General features: G+C 37.1%; 1 protein-coding gene across 1 annotated transcript; it reads left to right on the plus strand.

The window, feature by feature from the left end:
- The first annotated feature begins 1,077 nt into the window (after positions 1-1,077).
- LOC103507940 (putative ATP-dependent RNA helicase DHX57) lies at positions 1,078-15,817 on the plus strand. The gene is made up of 17 exons (XM_026822672.1): positions 1,078-1,303; positions 3,039-3,591; positions 5,582-6,054; positions 6,340-6,531; positions 6,931-7,102; positions 7,566-7,746; positions 8,290-8,484; positions 8,774-8,902; positions 9,446-9,591; positions 10,271-10,384; positions 10,712-10,959; positions 11,587-11,909; positions 13,242-13,299; positions 13,396-13,536; positions 14,252-14,436; positions 14,771-15,004; positions 15,538-15,817. Exons 2-17 carry the CDS (start codon positions 3,053-3,055, stop codon positions 15,685-15,687), a joined length of 3,480 nt encoding a protein of 1,159 aa, XP_026678473.1. The 5' UTR covers positions 1,078-1,303; positions 3,039-3,052; the 3' UTR covers positions 15,688-15,817.
- Positions 15,818-17,162: the final 1,345 nt, after the last annotated feature.

The raw sequence follows: 17,162 nt of genomic DNA on the forward strand, positions 1-17,162 counted from the left end.
CTTAGTTTTAAATTCCATGTCCAGGTGTTACGTGCTGTGTGACATGCAATGTCAAATTGTCAAATCGATAATAAAATATTGTAGGTTTTGATTTTATTTGTTTTCGTAAGAAAATTGTGTTGATCTTTTTCTTTTCCTTCTGTTGGTAAAAGTGATCAGGTGTTACGTGCTGTGTGACATGCAATGTCAAATTGTCAAATCAATAATAAAATATTGTAGGTTTTGATTTTATTTGTTTTCGTAAGAAAATTGTGTTGATCTTTTTCTTTTCCTTCTGTTGGTAAAAGTGAGAAAGTTGCTTTTTTAAGAGGTTTGATAGAGGGAGCTGTAACTACTAAAGTCTTATTGTTCCGAAATCAAAGAGAGAAGGAAGGCAGGAAAAGCCAGCCGTTCCGAGAACGAACATTATCCGTTCAGGATAAAATCCGGCCCGGCGGAAATCGAACCGGCGGCCTAGCGCTTACAATGCAGACGCTCTACCAACGAAGTTAATAACGTCAATGATGTTCCCTACCACCTAATCATTAGAGCTCTGTTATTTTCAGGCTGCTTTGATGGGGATTGAACCCGCGCCCTTCTGATTAAGAGGCGAGGTGCCGATAATTTGATAATAAACTATCATAAAGCTTGAAAATGAAACCCGACCTAGCTCTAGCATCGAACCAGGGGGCCAGTAGAATATCTCTTCAAATACCTACCTACGTCAATTTTTTATCCATTTGAATAATCATGAGCCGCCCACCATGGAACTGCGTACAACGGGCCTAAAGGCTCCGTTTACATTCCTGCTAGTTGACGATTTTGTGAGGACCCCTTAGCATTTTATGTTTTAAAAATTTTGCTGAACATCAAGATACCTATTGATCATTTTTATATTTTTCTATGAATAGTGCCTTTAATATCGTAGCTTTAAGAAAAATTTCCATGAACATTACACCATAAAAAAGGAAAAGAAAAAAGAGAATTTTGAAATTTCGCGCCAAGTATCGGCGGGAGGTTTTTTTTTTATCATTTGAAAGCAGCGCCTCCCTGATCATAACATGGGAACATGCGCGAACTCTTCCATTTGAGGAAAAATGAAACTTCAAAAGAGAAAAATGAATTTTAATTTGAGATTATTCAAAAATACCTTTGGAAATTAAAATTAAATTGTGAAGTAAAAAATAGGTAGTTAAACCTCGTTTTAATTGCCTTGGACATTCTTTTTCTCATATAAAAGTATGGTTGAACTCGGTTGTAAAAGTGTAAAGATCCTGTAAAAAAATCTATCTCAAGTTTGTGTCAGCAACTTCAGAGAACTTTGATTTACGTCCCTAATTATGACGCTTATCGTGTCCATAACATTCATGCTGGAAATTTCACGAAATTGTTTATTTAATACCAATTTGATCTCTTAGAAATAATCTAATTTGTATGTCTTGTCTTAGTTTTAAATTCCATGTCCAGGTGTTCTGAAAATATCTCCATGAAATGAAAAAGGTAATAATTTATTAATCCTTGCTCTAGTTAGGACAATTTTCTTGTTGTGTTTATTTTTCTATTATACTAGTATTTTGACTTAATGTAATTTTTGTAAAAATAAGTAGGTATTTATATTTTTATTGTTATGCAAATTGAAGGCCTTTAACCCCAGCAGCCTAAGCAAAGTCTTGTGTTATTTGATGGGTTGATGATAAATACACACATCAGTAAACAAATGAAAAAAGAAAAGACTTTTTCATAACTTTTAAAGAATGGGGGGAAAAAATAATATGCGTATATGCATATCGATGAAATATATGAAATCTGTAAAACTTAAAGTCAAGAGTTTTTTATTTTTTAAGTTTAAAGTTTTACCAAGTGTAATTTTGGTCCTATTATAAGAAAAAAATAAACCTATTTATAAACCAAAGTTTAAAATCTATGCATCAAATCAATTAATATAACCAGTCTAAACTTTTATGAAGTGTGAAGTTTATTCTCCGTCCTTTTATTTCCCTAGTTACATTTTGGATTAAATTAATTGGTAGGTATTCTGTTGGATAATATTGGAATAAATAAGTTATCTTCTTGTACTTATATATGCTTGCTCAAGTACAAAATTGGTTGGCAGTTTCTAATAGATTGCTGATATTTTACTCTAAAGTCCAAATATAGCTATATTTTCCTTTCCCAATTTTCCCTCTTTTGGCATGATAGCATGACAAAGTTTGATGCACAGGACACTATGTATTTTAAATGGTTATCTGAAAGAAGACCCCTCTGAGTAAAATTTTGGTATTTGTTTGATGAAAATTTTCAAGAATTAAAAATTAAAAAGGCTGTCTCTTATACTAGTGAGATGTTTTCATACATGAGTACTTTTGGGTGAACATCATAGTATGCTTTGGCAGCCAATGTGTTGGAGTTAAAAATTGACCTTAGTCTACAGTTTCCTGAAAGGAACTGAAAGGAAAATACACCTTGTAAATAAGGTACACTGGTGTGACCTGAAAACTTAAAGCCCTGAGTTCACTCCAATTGATTTGTAAAAATAATGAAGATTGAACATACTTAGTAGGTATCAGCCAACTTTTTTTTTTTTTTTTAGGTAGGCACCTACCTATCCTAACTTCTAGCCAACGTTTCAAGCATTATCAAATAAGAATAGTACCTATTGATATAAGTTGTAAAAAAATTTAAGTCTTAATTTTTCTGACAGTATTTTTGTTCAAATTTGTTGTAAAACTTCTACAAAGTTCACAAAAAGATCATGTAAGTACCTACTGACTTAGAGCCTCTAGCTAATATTAATAACTGCAGGTTCCTGTTTATGGGAGCAGAATATTTTTCTCTTTTTGTTCACATTAAAATGTGACAAAGATATTTTTCAGTGGTATATAAAGAGGCTAAATACTTAAGTATTACTATTTAGGTTGTAATGGATTAACACTTTGGTCCTATTTTCTAACCTACTCAGGATACTGGTATGCTTATTATTTTGTCTTCATCCTGAAATACACACTTCCCTCACTATTTTTCTCATCATTATTTAATTTTATTCTATGTTTATCCCCCAGTAATATACTTCACAATGGAAAGCACTGGATGCTGGGATAACTACTATGTTCCCTACATGCCAGGGAGTGCTTCATCCTACATCCAGAATGACAGTGGACCATACATCCCAGACAACTCTGCCATCCCTGGCCAAAGTTCCTGGCAATACAACTATCCAGAATATCCTCCTGCTACTCCTTCTACCGCGCCTGATAACACTTTCCCGCCGTCTGTCAGCGAACCTACAGTCCCTGATATTGTACCACCAAAACAATTTCTGCCAGACGATGCTGATTTCTATCAGGACTACCATGAACTCACAGGAGACCAAATGAAGCAATCCAGAGTCCTTGAACTATCAGATGAACTTAAACAAATGACTCTGGACGCATTGAAAAATGTGGAAAAGGATTTTTCGTTCCGAGATAGTTCTTCTTACAGCAGTCAAAATATGAAGTCCACTGAGAAGTATCAAGTGAATCAAGGTCATTTAGTTATCAAAGGCACTTCTTATGCCAAGCAATGTTCTGACTCAGACTTGGGGATAAAGTATCTCATTTCAAAGCTCAGCAGGTAAGTGGAAAAAGGGGGACTTTAAACAGGGCTATTTCTTCCCTGTTTAAAGAAATAGCAAACGTTGAGTGCGAAGGGCATCCACTCGTGAAACTTTTGTAGCCAAAACCATATTAGCCCAAAGCAATCACCCCCATTGAGAGGCTGACGAAAAACGCGGGGGCGGGATTAATACGTAGGACATTCTCTTCCATCTAGACTTTCGTTGTAACAGTTCCCTGTCTGAATGGCTTTCTCTCAAGTTCGAGAGTCTAATAAAATTTGATCATTATAATTGTTATTATTTTATTTCTATCCTTAGGTCCGGTTTGAATCTCTCATTTCATCTCACACTAGGTTGTCCTACTGTACGACAGGCTATTTGCTGAGGAAGTTCGAAGGAGATCAAACCCTGTCTAATCTGACTCATGTTATTATTGACGAAGTCCATGAGCGAAGTGAAGAGAGGTGAGATAAAAAATGTAGAATTAATTCTATTTCAGTGGTAATGCGCTTGCGTGCCATGCAGAAGGTTCCTGGGTTCGATTCCCAGAGTTGACAAAAAAAAGAATAATATTAAATAAACAAATATATTTCAAGGGTTCCTTTTTTGGTGTTCTCGCACCAAGATGGGAAGTATGTCTCTCCTCGCCCATCTAATGAGGGAGATTCTATGAAAAGGGTTAGAAAAGGGAAAAGTTTGGTTAGAAAATTTCTCCCCTGGCCGGGATTCGAACCCATTACCTCCAGGTTGAGAGTCAGTGCTCTTGACCACTCGGCCACAGATGCGGACAAACGGATTGTTAATTTTGATTACAATATCCATTATATTTTTAACAATGAATAAGCTTAACCCATCCTTTAGGGCTGTTTGCCCCTACACCTAAGCCTCAAAGTGGACTTTTAGGGCTGTTTGCCCTACATCCAAGTCCCAAAGTGGGCTTTTAGGGCTGTTTTCCCCTACACCCAAGCCTCGAAGTGGGCTTTTAGGGCTGTTTGTCCCTACACCCAAGCCTCAAAGTGGTCTTTTAGGGCTGTTTGCTCCTACACCCAAGCCTCAAAGTGGGCTTTTAGGGCTGTTTGCCCCTACACCCAAGCCTCAAAGTGGGCTTTTAGGGCTGTTTGTCCCTACACCCAAGCCTCAAAGTGGGCTTTTAGGGCTGTTTGCCCCTACACCCAAGCCTCAAAGTGGTCTTTTAGGGCTGTTTGCCCCTACACCCAAGCCTCAAAGTGGTCTTTTAGGGCTGTTTGCTCCTACACCCAAGCCTCAAAGTGGTCTTTTAGGGCTGTTTGCTCCTACACCCAAGCCTCAAAGTGGTATTTTTGTGTATGACTTTCCAACAATGTTCTAATGTTTCCTTGATTATTGATTTCAGTGATTTCCTGCTCATGCTCCTGACAGAGATCTTACCGTTCCGACCTGACCTGAAAGTAATCCTCATGAGTGCTACTATGGATGCTCAGATGTTTGCTGAATATTTCGGACCCAATACTCCCATTCTAACCATACCTGGTGAGTCGTCCAGACCTTTTAACTAGGTTGCTATTGGCCGGGGTCACAATCTTAGTTTAAACTCAGTTAAAGTTTAATTATTGGATTAAACAATCTGCGAGGCTATTTCCCCCCCCCCCCCCCCCTTAAAACGTGAAATAATAATAAATAATGTCTTCCAAACAGTTGCAATTTCTCACTTTTGCACATGGAAAGAAAGTGTTTCTTGTCATTCAAAATGAACTGGTGGTCTCTATACATCAGATTATCACAAACAATTTCTCAAAAGCATAATAACTTGTTTGTTATTTGATTGATTAAAACAATATTTTTTTCATTCCACAGATATGGAAGTGGAAAAAAAATAAATAATGTCTTCCAAACAGTTGCAATTTCTCACTTTTGCACATGGAAAGAAAGTGTTTCTTTTGATTCAAAATTATCACAAACAATTTCTCAAAAGCATAATAACTTGTTTGTTATTTGATTGATTAAAACAATATTTTTTTCATTCCACAGATATGGATTTCATACAAACCATTGTGCAGAAGTGTTGGAGCACTGTCAAGGCAATGTAGACGCAGCCTTTGAGCTACTTATGAGGAAATATTTCAATCTACAAGAGTTCAGCCCTGAAGCTAAGAACGACCAGTATGATCTCAGAGGCATCCGCTCCGAGGAATTCAACTGTTTATTCTCCATTTTCGAAGAGCAGTGTGAAACGAAAGTGTTTGATCAGCTGTGGATTTTCCATTTAGAACTGCCTTACCTGCAAGACCAATATTTGAAAGCAAAGTCCAACAAGGTTCAACCGCAGCCGAAAGAGAAGAACAAGAAGAGACCTCACTGTAAATTTTTCCTATCGGGGAAGTGTCGGTTTGGATATAATTGTGCATTTGCTCATAATGTGGAAACGGTGAACAAGCCAGGTGTAGATGCAAGTGATGTTCTCAGCAAAATGTATTTTGACATTGAAGTGCGGTTTCCTCCAGGTAAAAATATTGTACAACTTATCACCTGCTTACCTACTTTGACCTCCCAATTTCAAATAATATTTTCGAAGATTTCAAAGGAATTATTTTTTTTCTTCTTTTATATTTCAATCGTTAATCGTGCAGTTGAGTTGTCTTTAAAAGGATAAATCTGGTGTGCACATCACACGACTTTTAATTACATTATAGAACAAAAAAAAGTATATGGCGGGCCATTTATTGAAAATTTTCGAAGTAAACCTTGGAACTCACTACGTTGGTTAAAAACCTCTGTTTCATTCCCAGGATCACAATACCCTCATGAGCCCCCTCTGGTTACTCTCCTACCTAATAACCAGGAGTTTCCCAAGCTTGTGGCACTGAAGATCACCAAGAGATTGATGCAGGAGGCTGAAACTCTCGCTCAGAAACGAACACCTTGCTGTTACGCCCTCATTGATTTGGCCAATAATCCGGCGGAAATATTGAAAGCAATAAGTAAGTAGCAAGATTCCTAGTAAGTTTTTCATTTGAAGACAATAACGAATGGGTAAAAGGTAGAGTGGACCAAGTCCAAAAAATTGACTTTTAGAGTATTTTACATCTTGGAAAGAGCGCGAAAATATCTATTTTTTAAATTGGTTGCTAAGTTCACTTTATTTAGTTTTGTGTTGAAATAAGAGCAAAAACAAAATGTCTATCTCTATTTAAACTTTGGCTAGTCCCTAACTTTGACTCCATTTATCTCAAAATATTTTTGGACTTGGTCCGCCTCTTTCAGTTGTGGGTATGCATTAATTACACGTATTGTCAATTGTCAATCACCAAAATTTTTTTGCGCAATTACTCCCTTTTTCTGGCACACTTTTCTAAAACGCTCTGTATTTCCTTTGCCAGGTGAAGATTTCTGTCCTCCTGATGCGGATTCTCCCCTGCTGTCGAATTCCGTCGTGTCTGAGAGGGGAAGAGAATGCAGCTCCGATAACGAAGAAGATGGAGTGGTTACGTTCGATAGTGCAGCGGGTCCCAACCAATCCCAGCACAGGGAGGATGCGTATAAGACCAATAGGTAAGAACGGTAAAACTCGGATTAATTCGATAACTACTTTTAGGTAGAAAAAAATGTTCAAATAGAAAAAAAACATGATATTTTTAAGCGGAAAAAAGTAATATGTATATTTGAGAAAAAATATTTTTTTTTAAGTAGGTAAATATGATAAAAAGACGATTTTTTTTTTCTTCCAAGAGATTTTATTTTGAGAACTGTAATAACAGAGGTCTTATCGTCCCGAAATCGAACAGAGAGGGAGGACAGGATAGGAGAAAGCCGTCTTGGAGAAAAAAAAAAGAAAGAAAAAACAAACAGCTCCTTAAAGTTCGCCCAGGGCGGGAATCGAACCCGTGACCTAGCGCCTAAAAGGTGGGCGTCCCTGTTAATCTACCTGGAGTATAATCAAACTCAATGGTCAGGCGTAAGGCAGGCGCGCTATCTTCCAAGTTAACTTGGCTGACTCCTCTGTTTGTGCTTCCAGAATCAATGCTCATATTTGTGAACGATACAAGCAAAGTTTGAACGATCCCCATTTCATCAAGATGTTGAGAATTCGACAGGAACTACCGGCCTGGGGCGTGTATAGTAAAATCCTTCATCTTATCCGACACAATCAGGTTGTGGTCATTTGTGGCGAAACTGGTTGTGGCAAAAGTACTCAGGTACATAAGCTTGCTAGTTCTAAACTAAACCATACAAAAAATGATTGTAAACCACAGTGCTTGTCCTAAACCTAAACCATACAAAAAGTGGTTGTAAACCAAACAAAAGTGCTAGTTCTAAATCTAAAGCATATAAAAAATGGAACGCGGGTACCTAGCTTATGTCTCTTTTTCATTTTACATTTTACCAGGGCTCGTAAATTGAAGATGAAATGGAAAAACTGTGTGAAAGATGTATGCGGTGAAGGATTTATCAGTGCTTATTCTGGTTTTGAAAATTTGACAACAAACCTTCTAGCCTTCTGTGATTACCTGGCTCAGTAAGATTCCAGTGCAGTTGGATATCTAGAATCTATTGGATTTGTAGCTGTACAGAAATACATTTTGTTCACTTGGACTAAAATACTACTAACTGTCAACTCTTCTTCTTCTTCCTAGCTTTTTCCTAATAAAATAGGGTCGGCGTTTAACACTGCTAAAATCTCAAGTGGCCTCGTATGTATAATTAGGTTCAAATTTCTCATGTTGATATTTTGCTTACAGATTCCCCAATTCATTCTGGACAACTTCTTGGAAAACTTCAGCGCCAAAAACAACCAGCGTAATCGGAACCGGAACGATTTTCACGACAAGATCAACATCGTGTGTACACAGCCTAGACAAATATCTGCCATCAGTTTAGCCAGGAGGGTGGCAGATGAGAGGTTGGATAAGCTGGGGAATGTAGTGGGATATCAGGTAATACTATGAATAGTGTTAATTTGTACTGCTTAATGAGGACTAAAGAATTCCTTTGCCTTATTAATGAGTTCCTTAATAATTACTTACTTATTATGCAGATTATCCTCGGAGCAGTCTAATTTGAACTGCTTAATGAGGACTAGAGAATTCCTTTGCCTTATTAATGAGTTCCTTAATAATTACTTACTTATTATGCAGATTATCCTCGGAGCAGTCTGGCTGGGGGACTTTTCTTAATACTGTCCTATTAATATTATCCTTTTTGTCACTTTGTATGATTTCAGAGAATAGTATTAAAACGTGTAAAACTATTTACTTTATGAACAACGATAAAATCAATTACGGTTTGATCAAAAGTACCTTAGTGTGGATTGTATCTGGAGATCATGATTATCCTAAGACAGGATCCATATTGGTAAGTACGAATCGAAAGACAAATTAGCCAATGGTATAAAATAATTTTAACTTTGTTAAGCATAAATGCTTGTCACAAAAAGTCGCTCCCCGCTCAATACATTACGCTAAATTTTATGACTTGAATTAGACTCAAACCACCAACCTCCAAATCCAGAGTCCACCGCGCTAACTACTGCACCTGCACCACTGAGGTTAGTCAAATGAGTTATAGACAGGATTAAAATTGAGGCATGATCTGGAAGAAGGGCATAACTACAAAAACAGAGTTTCGAGATAATCGCGTTTGAAGTTTTCACATTGTCAAATGAACACAATGTTACAGGGTTTACAAAATTGGCCATAACTTGTCTTAGAAAAGAGATGGAAAGATGATCCTCTCACAGTCGTGTTCTGAACAAAATTTGCTATCCAAAAATGCAGACTCCCGAAAAGTCAGTGACGTTACGCCCTTTTTCCAGATTACGCCTCAATTAGAGTTTAAAATTGACTTAAGCAGTCTACTAGGCTGATTTCAAAATTTGAAATTTCTTGTTCTTTCCAGGTTTTCCTGCCGGGACTTCACGAGATCAAGACATTCTTCGAGGAGTTGACAGAGAAGACCAAGATGTTTTCTCCCGAGGGAGGCAAATTCTGGGTGATTCCCCTTCACTCGTCTCTCACATCTGAGGAACAGGCTAATGTTTTTAGGTACAAATTAATTTTAACCTTTTTATTTGACATAATATCCTCTTTATTTCAATTTATTTTCATAATTGGCTGAATTAAGTCCGATTTTACTACAGAGAGTTTTCATTGAATCCAGAATTTCAGAAATAGGTACTGGCCTGTGTAAACCAAATGTTCGACGCCAAAGAAATTCCTTGACACTGTGTTAACTCTCAGTGTTAAGATCGGACATTAGTAATTTTATTTATTAAAGTAACCTCTATCATATTTAAAGAGTGGGCATCATACTAGGTTTGAACACTCGACACTTGGATTTCGGACGCGACGGGTTCAAAGATTTTTCGGCTCTGGAATTCTTGATGCACATAGCTCCGTAAGTAAAGTTAGCATTTCTTGACAAACAACCTCAGGTTACTATTGAAAAGTTAGTAAGAACAAGCAGGGTCCGTCCCTCCGGGAATTTTTTTAGCCCATAGTGATTAGAGAAAATCAGTACCTATGTAAATCAGTGATCCTGGTAAAAATACCTTTAATTTGATATATACTTAGGTCGACCAGGTTTGGATAAGTCCTTCTATGGGGACTGACTGACAGACACCGAAGCGAATACAATAGTCCGTCCACTATACCTTTTATAATTAGTAATAATAAAGGTAGGACGGACTAAAAATTAATTATTTCTTTTCTTTGCTTGTTACAGGGTGCCCCCTCACGGTGTTAGGAAAATCATTCTCTCCACTAACATAGCAGAATCTTCCGTCACTATTGATGATTGTGTGTTTGTTATTGACGTAGGCAAGATGAAAGAAAATAGGTGAGTAATTTATGTTCTTATTTCTAACTGGGATCACACTCATGTTCTGCTGTTTTAAACTTTTAATAAATGTATGATCTTTTGTCTGATTATCGAAGAAAACAAATGAATAAATGAAAATTTATTGGGGACTCTAGCTTTGAATTTGTGTCGAAAATGAACTTGTAAATGATAAATGTGTGATGTTTTTATGAAACAGGCTTGTAGAACGAACGTGAATCTTCATCGACGAGTATTTTCTCGCTCTTTGTGAGAAAAAAAGCAGGAAGGAAGAGGTCATATAATGAACTCTCATCATAACTTCCTTATTCCCGATTTCTTTCCCAGGTTCGATTCCCTCCGCAACATAGAAAGTCTGGACTCGGTGTGGGTATCTAAGGCAAACGCCAAGCAGAGGAAAGGCAGGGCCGGGCGTGTATTGCCTGGAGTTTGTATTCATCTGTACACAAGTCATCGGTATGAACATCTACTGGCCGAGAGAGAACCAGAGTTGCATCGAGTATCTCTGGAACAGGTCCTGTTGAGAATTCGAACCATCCCCTTGTTTGCTGACCGATCCTTTGAAAGTGTCCTAGGTAAGTACGCTTTCAGTAAAGTTAAACAGTTTAAAAGGGATTTAGGGATTTTAAGGGATTTTTAACCATTTTAAGGTATATTAATTTTATTTATCTAATAAAATACATTAATTATTTAAAGTCAATATTTAAGGGTATTTGAATGAAACTTTGAGTGTATGGCCGCCATACACGCCCTAAGATCTGGGCATAATAAGTATTTTTCTTCTGCCCTTACAAGATTAATTATTATTATTATTACATGGACGCTACGCCACCTCTTAAAATTGTACATATTTTTTTAATAGTTGAACATATATGTGACGGTGTGAATATCACACGACTTTCTTTATTCAAAATCTTCAGGATTACCATTTAAATACATTTCTTTCCTTACTATAGGATGAGAAAAGCAAAAAAAAGTTGAGCAAGGTCTTTATAACGAGTTGTTATCTCAACCTTGTATCAAATATACGAGACCTTGTTAAGACTTTTGGGGTAAGGAAACTTTTCTGTCCTATTAGGACAGGGTGGAGCTTCTTAGCACACCTTTGGGACCCTTGTTCCCTGCTCTCTAGCCTCTAGCTAGATGGGCGTGTACTTCGAACAGGATAAACAAGATATTTTAAAGATATTCTATTCTTTCAGAGAAAATGGTGCAGCCTCCCAAACTAGAAAACATTCTGACGGCCGCCACGCGTCTCCAATATCTCGAAGCTCTCAACGAAAACTACGAACTTACTCCGCTCGGTAAACACCTGTCCAAGCTGCCTGTTGACGTACGCGTGGGCAAACTGATCATCTATGGCGCTGTGTTCTTCTGTCTGGACTCGGCGCTAACTATAGCGGCCTGTGTTTCGTTCAAACCACCGTTCAGTGCATCGTTTAATAAGAGGGAAGAGATGGAGTTCCGGAGGATTACGTTTGCCACCGGCCTCAGTGACCCGCTTACGAATTTGAACGCTTATAAGGTATGTTTTTGTGGCCAGTGTATTTTTATTAATTTTATTTATTATTATTATTATTATTTTTAGGAGGTTTGACAGAGGGAACTGTAACTGCTATGGTCTTATCGTCCCGAAATCGAAGAGAGAAGGAAGACAGGATAGGAAAAAATGTCCTGTTTAATTTTTCTCTATGAAGTAAGTCTTGATTCACACAATCTTTCCACGTTTTCTTCGGCCTCCTTCGCCCTTTTCTCCCCCTCACTTCCATTCTGTCAACTCTTTTCCCTATGTAGCTCTCATCTCTTCTTTCAACATGACCATACCACTGTAGTCTCCTCTCCTGGATCTTCCTGGACACTTCCGTTACCTTTTCCCTATGACTTCATTCCTGATCCTGTCCAACCTCGTTACTCCACAGAATTTTAATTTTAACCGTGTATTCAATATTATTATCAAGTTAGTAACTCTGTCATCTTTGTTTTTCAGGTCGTACGTATCCCGTGAAGTCCGTATTTCTGGAAGAAGTCCTAGAAGTAACCAATTATTCGATCGACGAGAAGTCCAACAACTCGAAGAAGCTATGCAAAATGGCCACTAAAGAGTTAGATGATATTGAGCGGGAGTTAGAGTTTGGGCCGCCTACTACAGATGTACCTTATGATCATACTCTGGACGAAAATCTCACGTTGAGACAAACGCTGCACCGTTATAGAGGTGAGTGGAAAGAGATCTGCAAGAATTGCCGGCTATACAGGTCTCTTTTGTGACCTCAAGGGTCCAGGCAATCAATTTTGAATAGAATATATACTGCTAGTATTCATACATTCATACCCCTAGTCTGGCTAGGGGACGTTAAACAGAGAGTAGACTAGTGTCTAGCTTTGGGACTATAAACATGGAGAAGAATAGCTAACCCTAATCAGCCTAGCTAACTGGCAGTTCTTCAAAGGGTTCTCTCTGCTTTTAAAAAATAAGCACAAGTCCTCACGATGGTTGACTGCGGTTCAGGACGAGCCAATTAAACATGGCTAGAGAAAGTTACGGAAAAATGTTTGTGGTCCTGTTTTTATACAAACGTAATTTTATTTTGTATGATTTCAACTGATTGGTCCTACAAACTACCATAAATTGCCTTATGGATGGTTCTTTTCTGCTTACTTAATACTGTCCTATTAATATTATCCTTTTTGTCACTTTGTATGATTTCAGAGAATAGTATTAAAACGTGTAAAACTATTTACTTTAAGATAATTTCAGTATATTTAACAATACAATGGACTGTAGGTATTTTACGTCATCACTAAGTATTTTACGCATACGCCATTTTCCAATCGACGCCAATAAATTTGCTTTCAGCAATGGAAGAAGGAAGCAGAGCGGAGTTCATATCATGGTCGCCAGTTTGCCAACGCCAACTATCTCTCCTGGCCTGTGTAAACCAAATGTTCGACGCCAAAGAAATTCCTTGACACTGTGTTAACTCTCAGTGTTAAGATCGGACATTAGTAATACTATCTCTCCCTCTCGGTACTCTACACGCTGGGCGAAACCAAAAACCAGTTCCTCAAATATTTGGCCCACATCGGCTTCATTCCCAACACGGTCAAGTTACCCCGCTGTGCGGGACCTGACCGAGTGCTAGAAGCTACAGGTAAGAGGAAGTTGGAGTTAAGGCCCATTCCCACTTGTCGTTCGGAAAAAAATCGTGTCGTGCGTAAGTAAGTGGGAACACTCTCATTTAAATAACATTGCCCACAAGAACATTTTGTGTCGTTCGGGGAAAAAAATCGTGTCGTGCGTAAGTAGGAACACTCTCATTTAAATAACATTGCCCACAAGAACATTTTGTGTCGTTCGGGGAAAAAAATCGTGTCGTGGGTAGTGAGACATACCTAAATTACATTGCCTGCAGGACATTCGGGGGGAAATATCGGATGACACTCACAAGTGAGAACGGGCCTTTAAAAATGTCATTTGAATGGAGTCGTCTGAAAACTCCAATAAAGCCATCAACTGGTACAGAATTATGTATACAATTATGATTTTTACAAAATAACAGTTCTATTAGTACCTACAGTTGCGATGTCTTTGGATTCGTTACTGAGAGTCCTGCGGTTCGAATCCCAGAAACGACACAAAAGAACCATGTCAGAGGGTAGCCATTTGTAATCTGTAACATTAAACCATGCAAACTGGTCACCAAATCACTACAAAAAAGGAGAAAATAATAATATCAGCAGTTGGGTATCTTGATCTACTGTGTATCGTATTATAAATCAACAAAAATCTTGTAGTTGTGTGTTATGAAACAAACAAAACGTGTAATGTTACTATATTAACCAGCAGTGTCATCGTTTGTTCGCCAGGCCCTGAGTTGAACAAATACGGTGAAAATCAAAAGCTCCTGGCAGGAATCCTGTGCTCCGCCCTCTATCCTAACATTGTTACTGTCACTGTACCTCCCTCCTTCTGTGATTATTCTATATACGGATCTTTTCCGCGACCAATCAATGCTGATCAATTAGTTTTCTACACCAAGAAAGACGGACCAGTAAGTATTTTTCCCTTCTGCTTCGATGGTGTAGTGGTCAAGACGCTCTCCTGGTCAACAGGAGAGCGTGAGTACAGTCCCAGCCGAGGTGTGGAATTTTGTCCCCAATATCATTTGAGAAGTTGACCATAGTAATATTAGGAGCTTACTGCTGGAGTAAAGCTGTAAAAGGACTTTTTACAGCTATTTGAGCAATATAAATGGGCTTTTTTTTGGCACTGTAATGAATTATTTATTTCCTATGGCATAGTAGTAAAGAAAATCCTGTTGTAAAAAAGAAAAAAAAAGAAGAGAGAGAGAAATATTCCATCCTAATTTGTCTTCCATGTTGCAGGTATTTCTACATCCGAGTTCTATACTGAAAGAAGTGTCCCGGTTTCCAAGCCCCTACATAGTGTTTCAAGAGAAAATTAAAACATCCAAGTTGTTCATTAGAAATTGCACCATGGTCCCAACGTTAGCGCTTATTCTGTTCTGTAAAGGTTCGGTCAATGTTCAGAAATACCTGGATACGTTTGTGTTGTCTTTGGATGACGATTGGATAGCCTTGAATATTAAAGATAACCAAGTAAGTATGTCTTCGGGAGTGTTTGAGCGTGGTTGGGGTGATAGGGCATTTGTTTTAGGTACTAGATGTATTGCTAAAGGAGGATGAGCTGAAATTTATTTTTATTATTTGCAATAGCAACCTCCGTGGCCGAGATGGTATCACACTAGACTTGCGCTCCGGAGGTCCTGGCTTCGATTCCTGACGGGGCCGAAGTTTTTTCTGTGGTAACAGGGCATTTGTTTTAGGTACTAGATGTATTGCTAAAGGAGGATGAGCTGAAATTTATTTTTATTATTTGCAATAGCAACCTCCGTGGCCGAGATGGTATCACACTAGACTTGCGCTCCGGAGGTCCTGGCTTCGATTCCTGACGGGGCCGAAGTTTTTTCTGCTCTGTGCTTGTTCGGTGTGCCCTCAGCTTCGTGAGGACAATTGAATAGCTTCTTTAATATCTTTGGCTTAAAAAGTTGAAGTAATGAAATGAAATTAAATTTATTCTTTAGTTTTTTTCCAAATTTTTTAATAAAGTTATTTTTTCTTCCATTTTACAGATTGCAGAACTTCTAGTGGCTGTCAAGAAAGAACTATTCAAACTATTAGACAAGAAAATTAAAGATCCATCAGTAGATCTGACCAAGTACAAGAAAGGTCTGAAAATAATTGAAGCCGTTGTGAACCTAATAGACAGCAGTTATATTTAAATTCAGCGTTGTGTTTTAGGGAATATTTTTATACATTCTTACATGATCCTGTTTTATACACGATTTTAACTGCTTCATCGTTCCTGTGACGGAAAAAGAATAAATTAACTAGCAGTGTCTCTGAAGGTAGGACTTATTATTTTTTTTAACTCTTCCTTCTTCCTCTTTCTCAAAAAAAAAAAAAAAAAAAAAAAAAAAAAATTTTTTTAATAACAGTATACTTTGTATACTATTAGGATAAGGAGAGTATAAATAATAATAAAAATATTAAATAGGAAAAATAAAAGTCTACATTCTATAGGAAGCTAAATATTGTTTAATAATAATTTCTGAAGTTATTTTAGTTAGACTTACCGATCATGGAGTCTTAACTCAAGTGCTCGAAATATTTGGCCGAATACATTACTTTCCCTTATTAGGAATAAAAAGTAAAAATCTTTGGAAAGATTTTAACATTCCCGAAAAGCATTAATTCGATGATTCTAAAAAATATATAATTATCTTTCCTTTTTATTAAAATATATCATGTTCAATTAGCACCTTTCTCGGGGGGGATTGAAAAAGAGCACCTGCTGGCTTTAGCCCAATCTCCCGATCTGTCTCTCCTATAAGAACAACCTGTTTACAAGATATACTACACATGTGTTATTCTTGTCTAAAAATTTCCCTCCTTGTTGATCACTGTCCGTTTGAAACTAATGGGTTTTGTCAAATATTTATTATTAAATTTGATATTTTTTGTTGATACTTTTTTGGTTGACTATCATTTTTTTTGTTTAATTTTGAATTATTACTTCATACGACATTTATGAACAGTAGGTATTTAGCAAACGATTTGAGTAATTATTATTGAAAATTGCGATAGGATTGAGTGAAATCACTAATGATTTTGAATAATAGGCATGAATTAAAAAAAATTATATCAATCCACATAATATTATATGTATTATGTTTTGTTTTGGATTAAAGTTTAGAACTTTATCATTTTTCTTGTAAATGCTTTTACAATGTAGAAGAGAAAAGTGAATTACGTTTCTCAATTTAAACATTATATCCAGTACAAAGGACTCATTTTTAGCATGTAGCCATGTAGATGGGGCTTCTAATGAAGCGAGTGTCTGACATCTTATATTATAAAAATCAAGATCCATTCACTCATTCACATTTCTTATCATATTCCACACACTGATCGCTCTATCTCCTGGAACCACAACACCTAGAAGCTGAAATTTGGTAGGAATATTCCTTTTGGGTCTAGGTGTGCAATATTTTTATAAAAATGTAACTACGGAGATCAGACCTATAGTAGATTCAATTTGGGTATGCTTTTCTAAAAGAAAAAATCTTTATAGACAGTTTAATAGAACATAATAAAAATTTATTGTAATGAATTTTGTTTAGGAATTTCATTGTTATTTATCGGAACGAAATGAGACCCGTCGCACATTGTAACATAGTCGTGCGACTTTTAGTAG

This window comes from Diaphorina citri, unplaced genomic scaffold, assembly GCF_000475195.1.
Source record: "Diaphorina citri unplaced genomic scaffold, Diaci psyllid genome assembly version 1.1 scaffold354, whole genome shotgun sequence".
NCBI lineage: Eukaryota > Metazoa > Arthropoda > Insecta > Hemiptera > Psyllidae > Diaphorina > Diaphorina citri.

Bases quoted from the DNA above. Each gene is read 5' to 3' on its own strand.
- LOC103507940 (XM_026822672.1), top strand. From the start codon at position 3,053: ATGGAAAGCACTGGATGCTGGGATAACTACTATGTTCCCTACATGCCA. The intron at 7,103-7,565 runs GTAAGAACGGTA...TTGTGCTTCCAG, and splicing joins GATGCGTATAAGACCAATAG to AATCAATGCTCATATTTGTG. The intron at 9,592-10,270 runs GTACAAATTAAT...TGCTTGTTACAG, and splicing joins GAACAGGCTAATGTTTTTAG to GGTGCCCCCTCACGGTGTTA.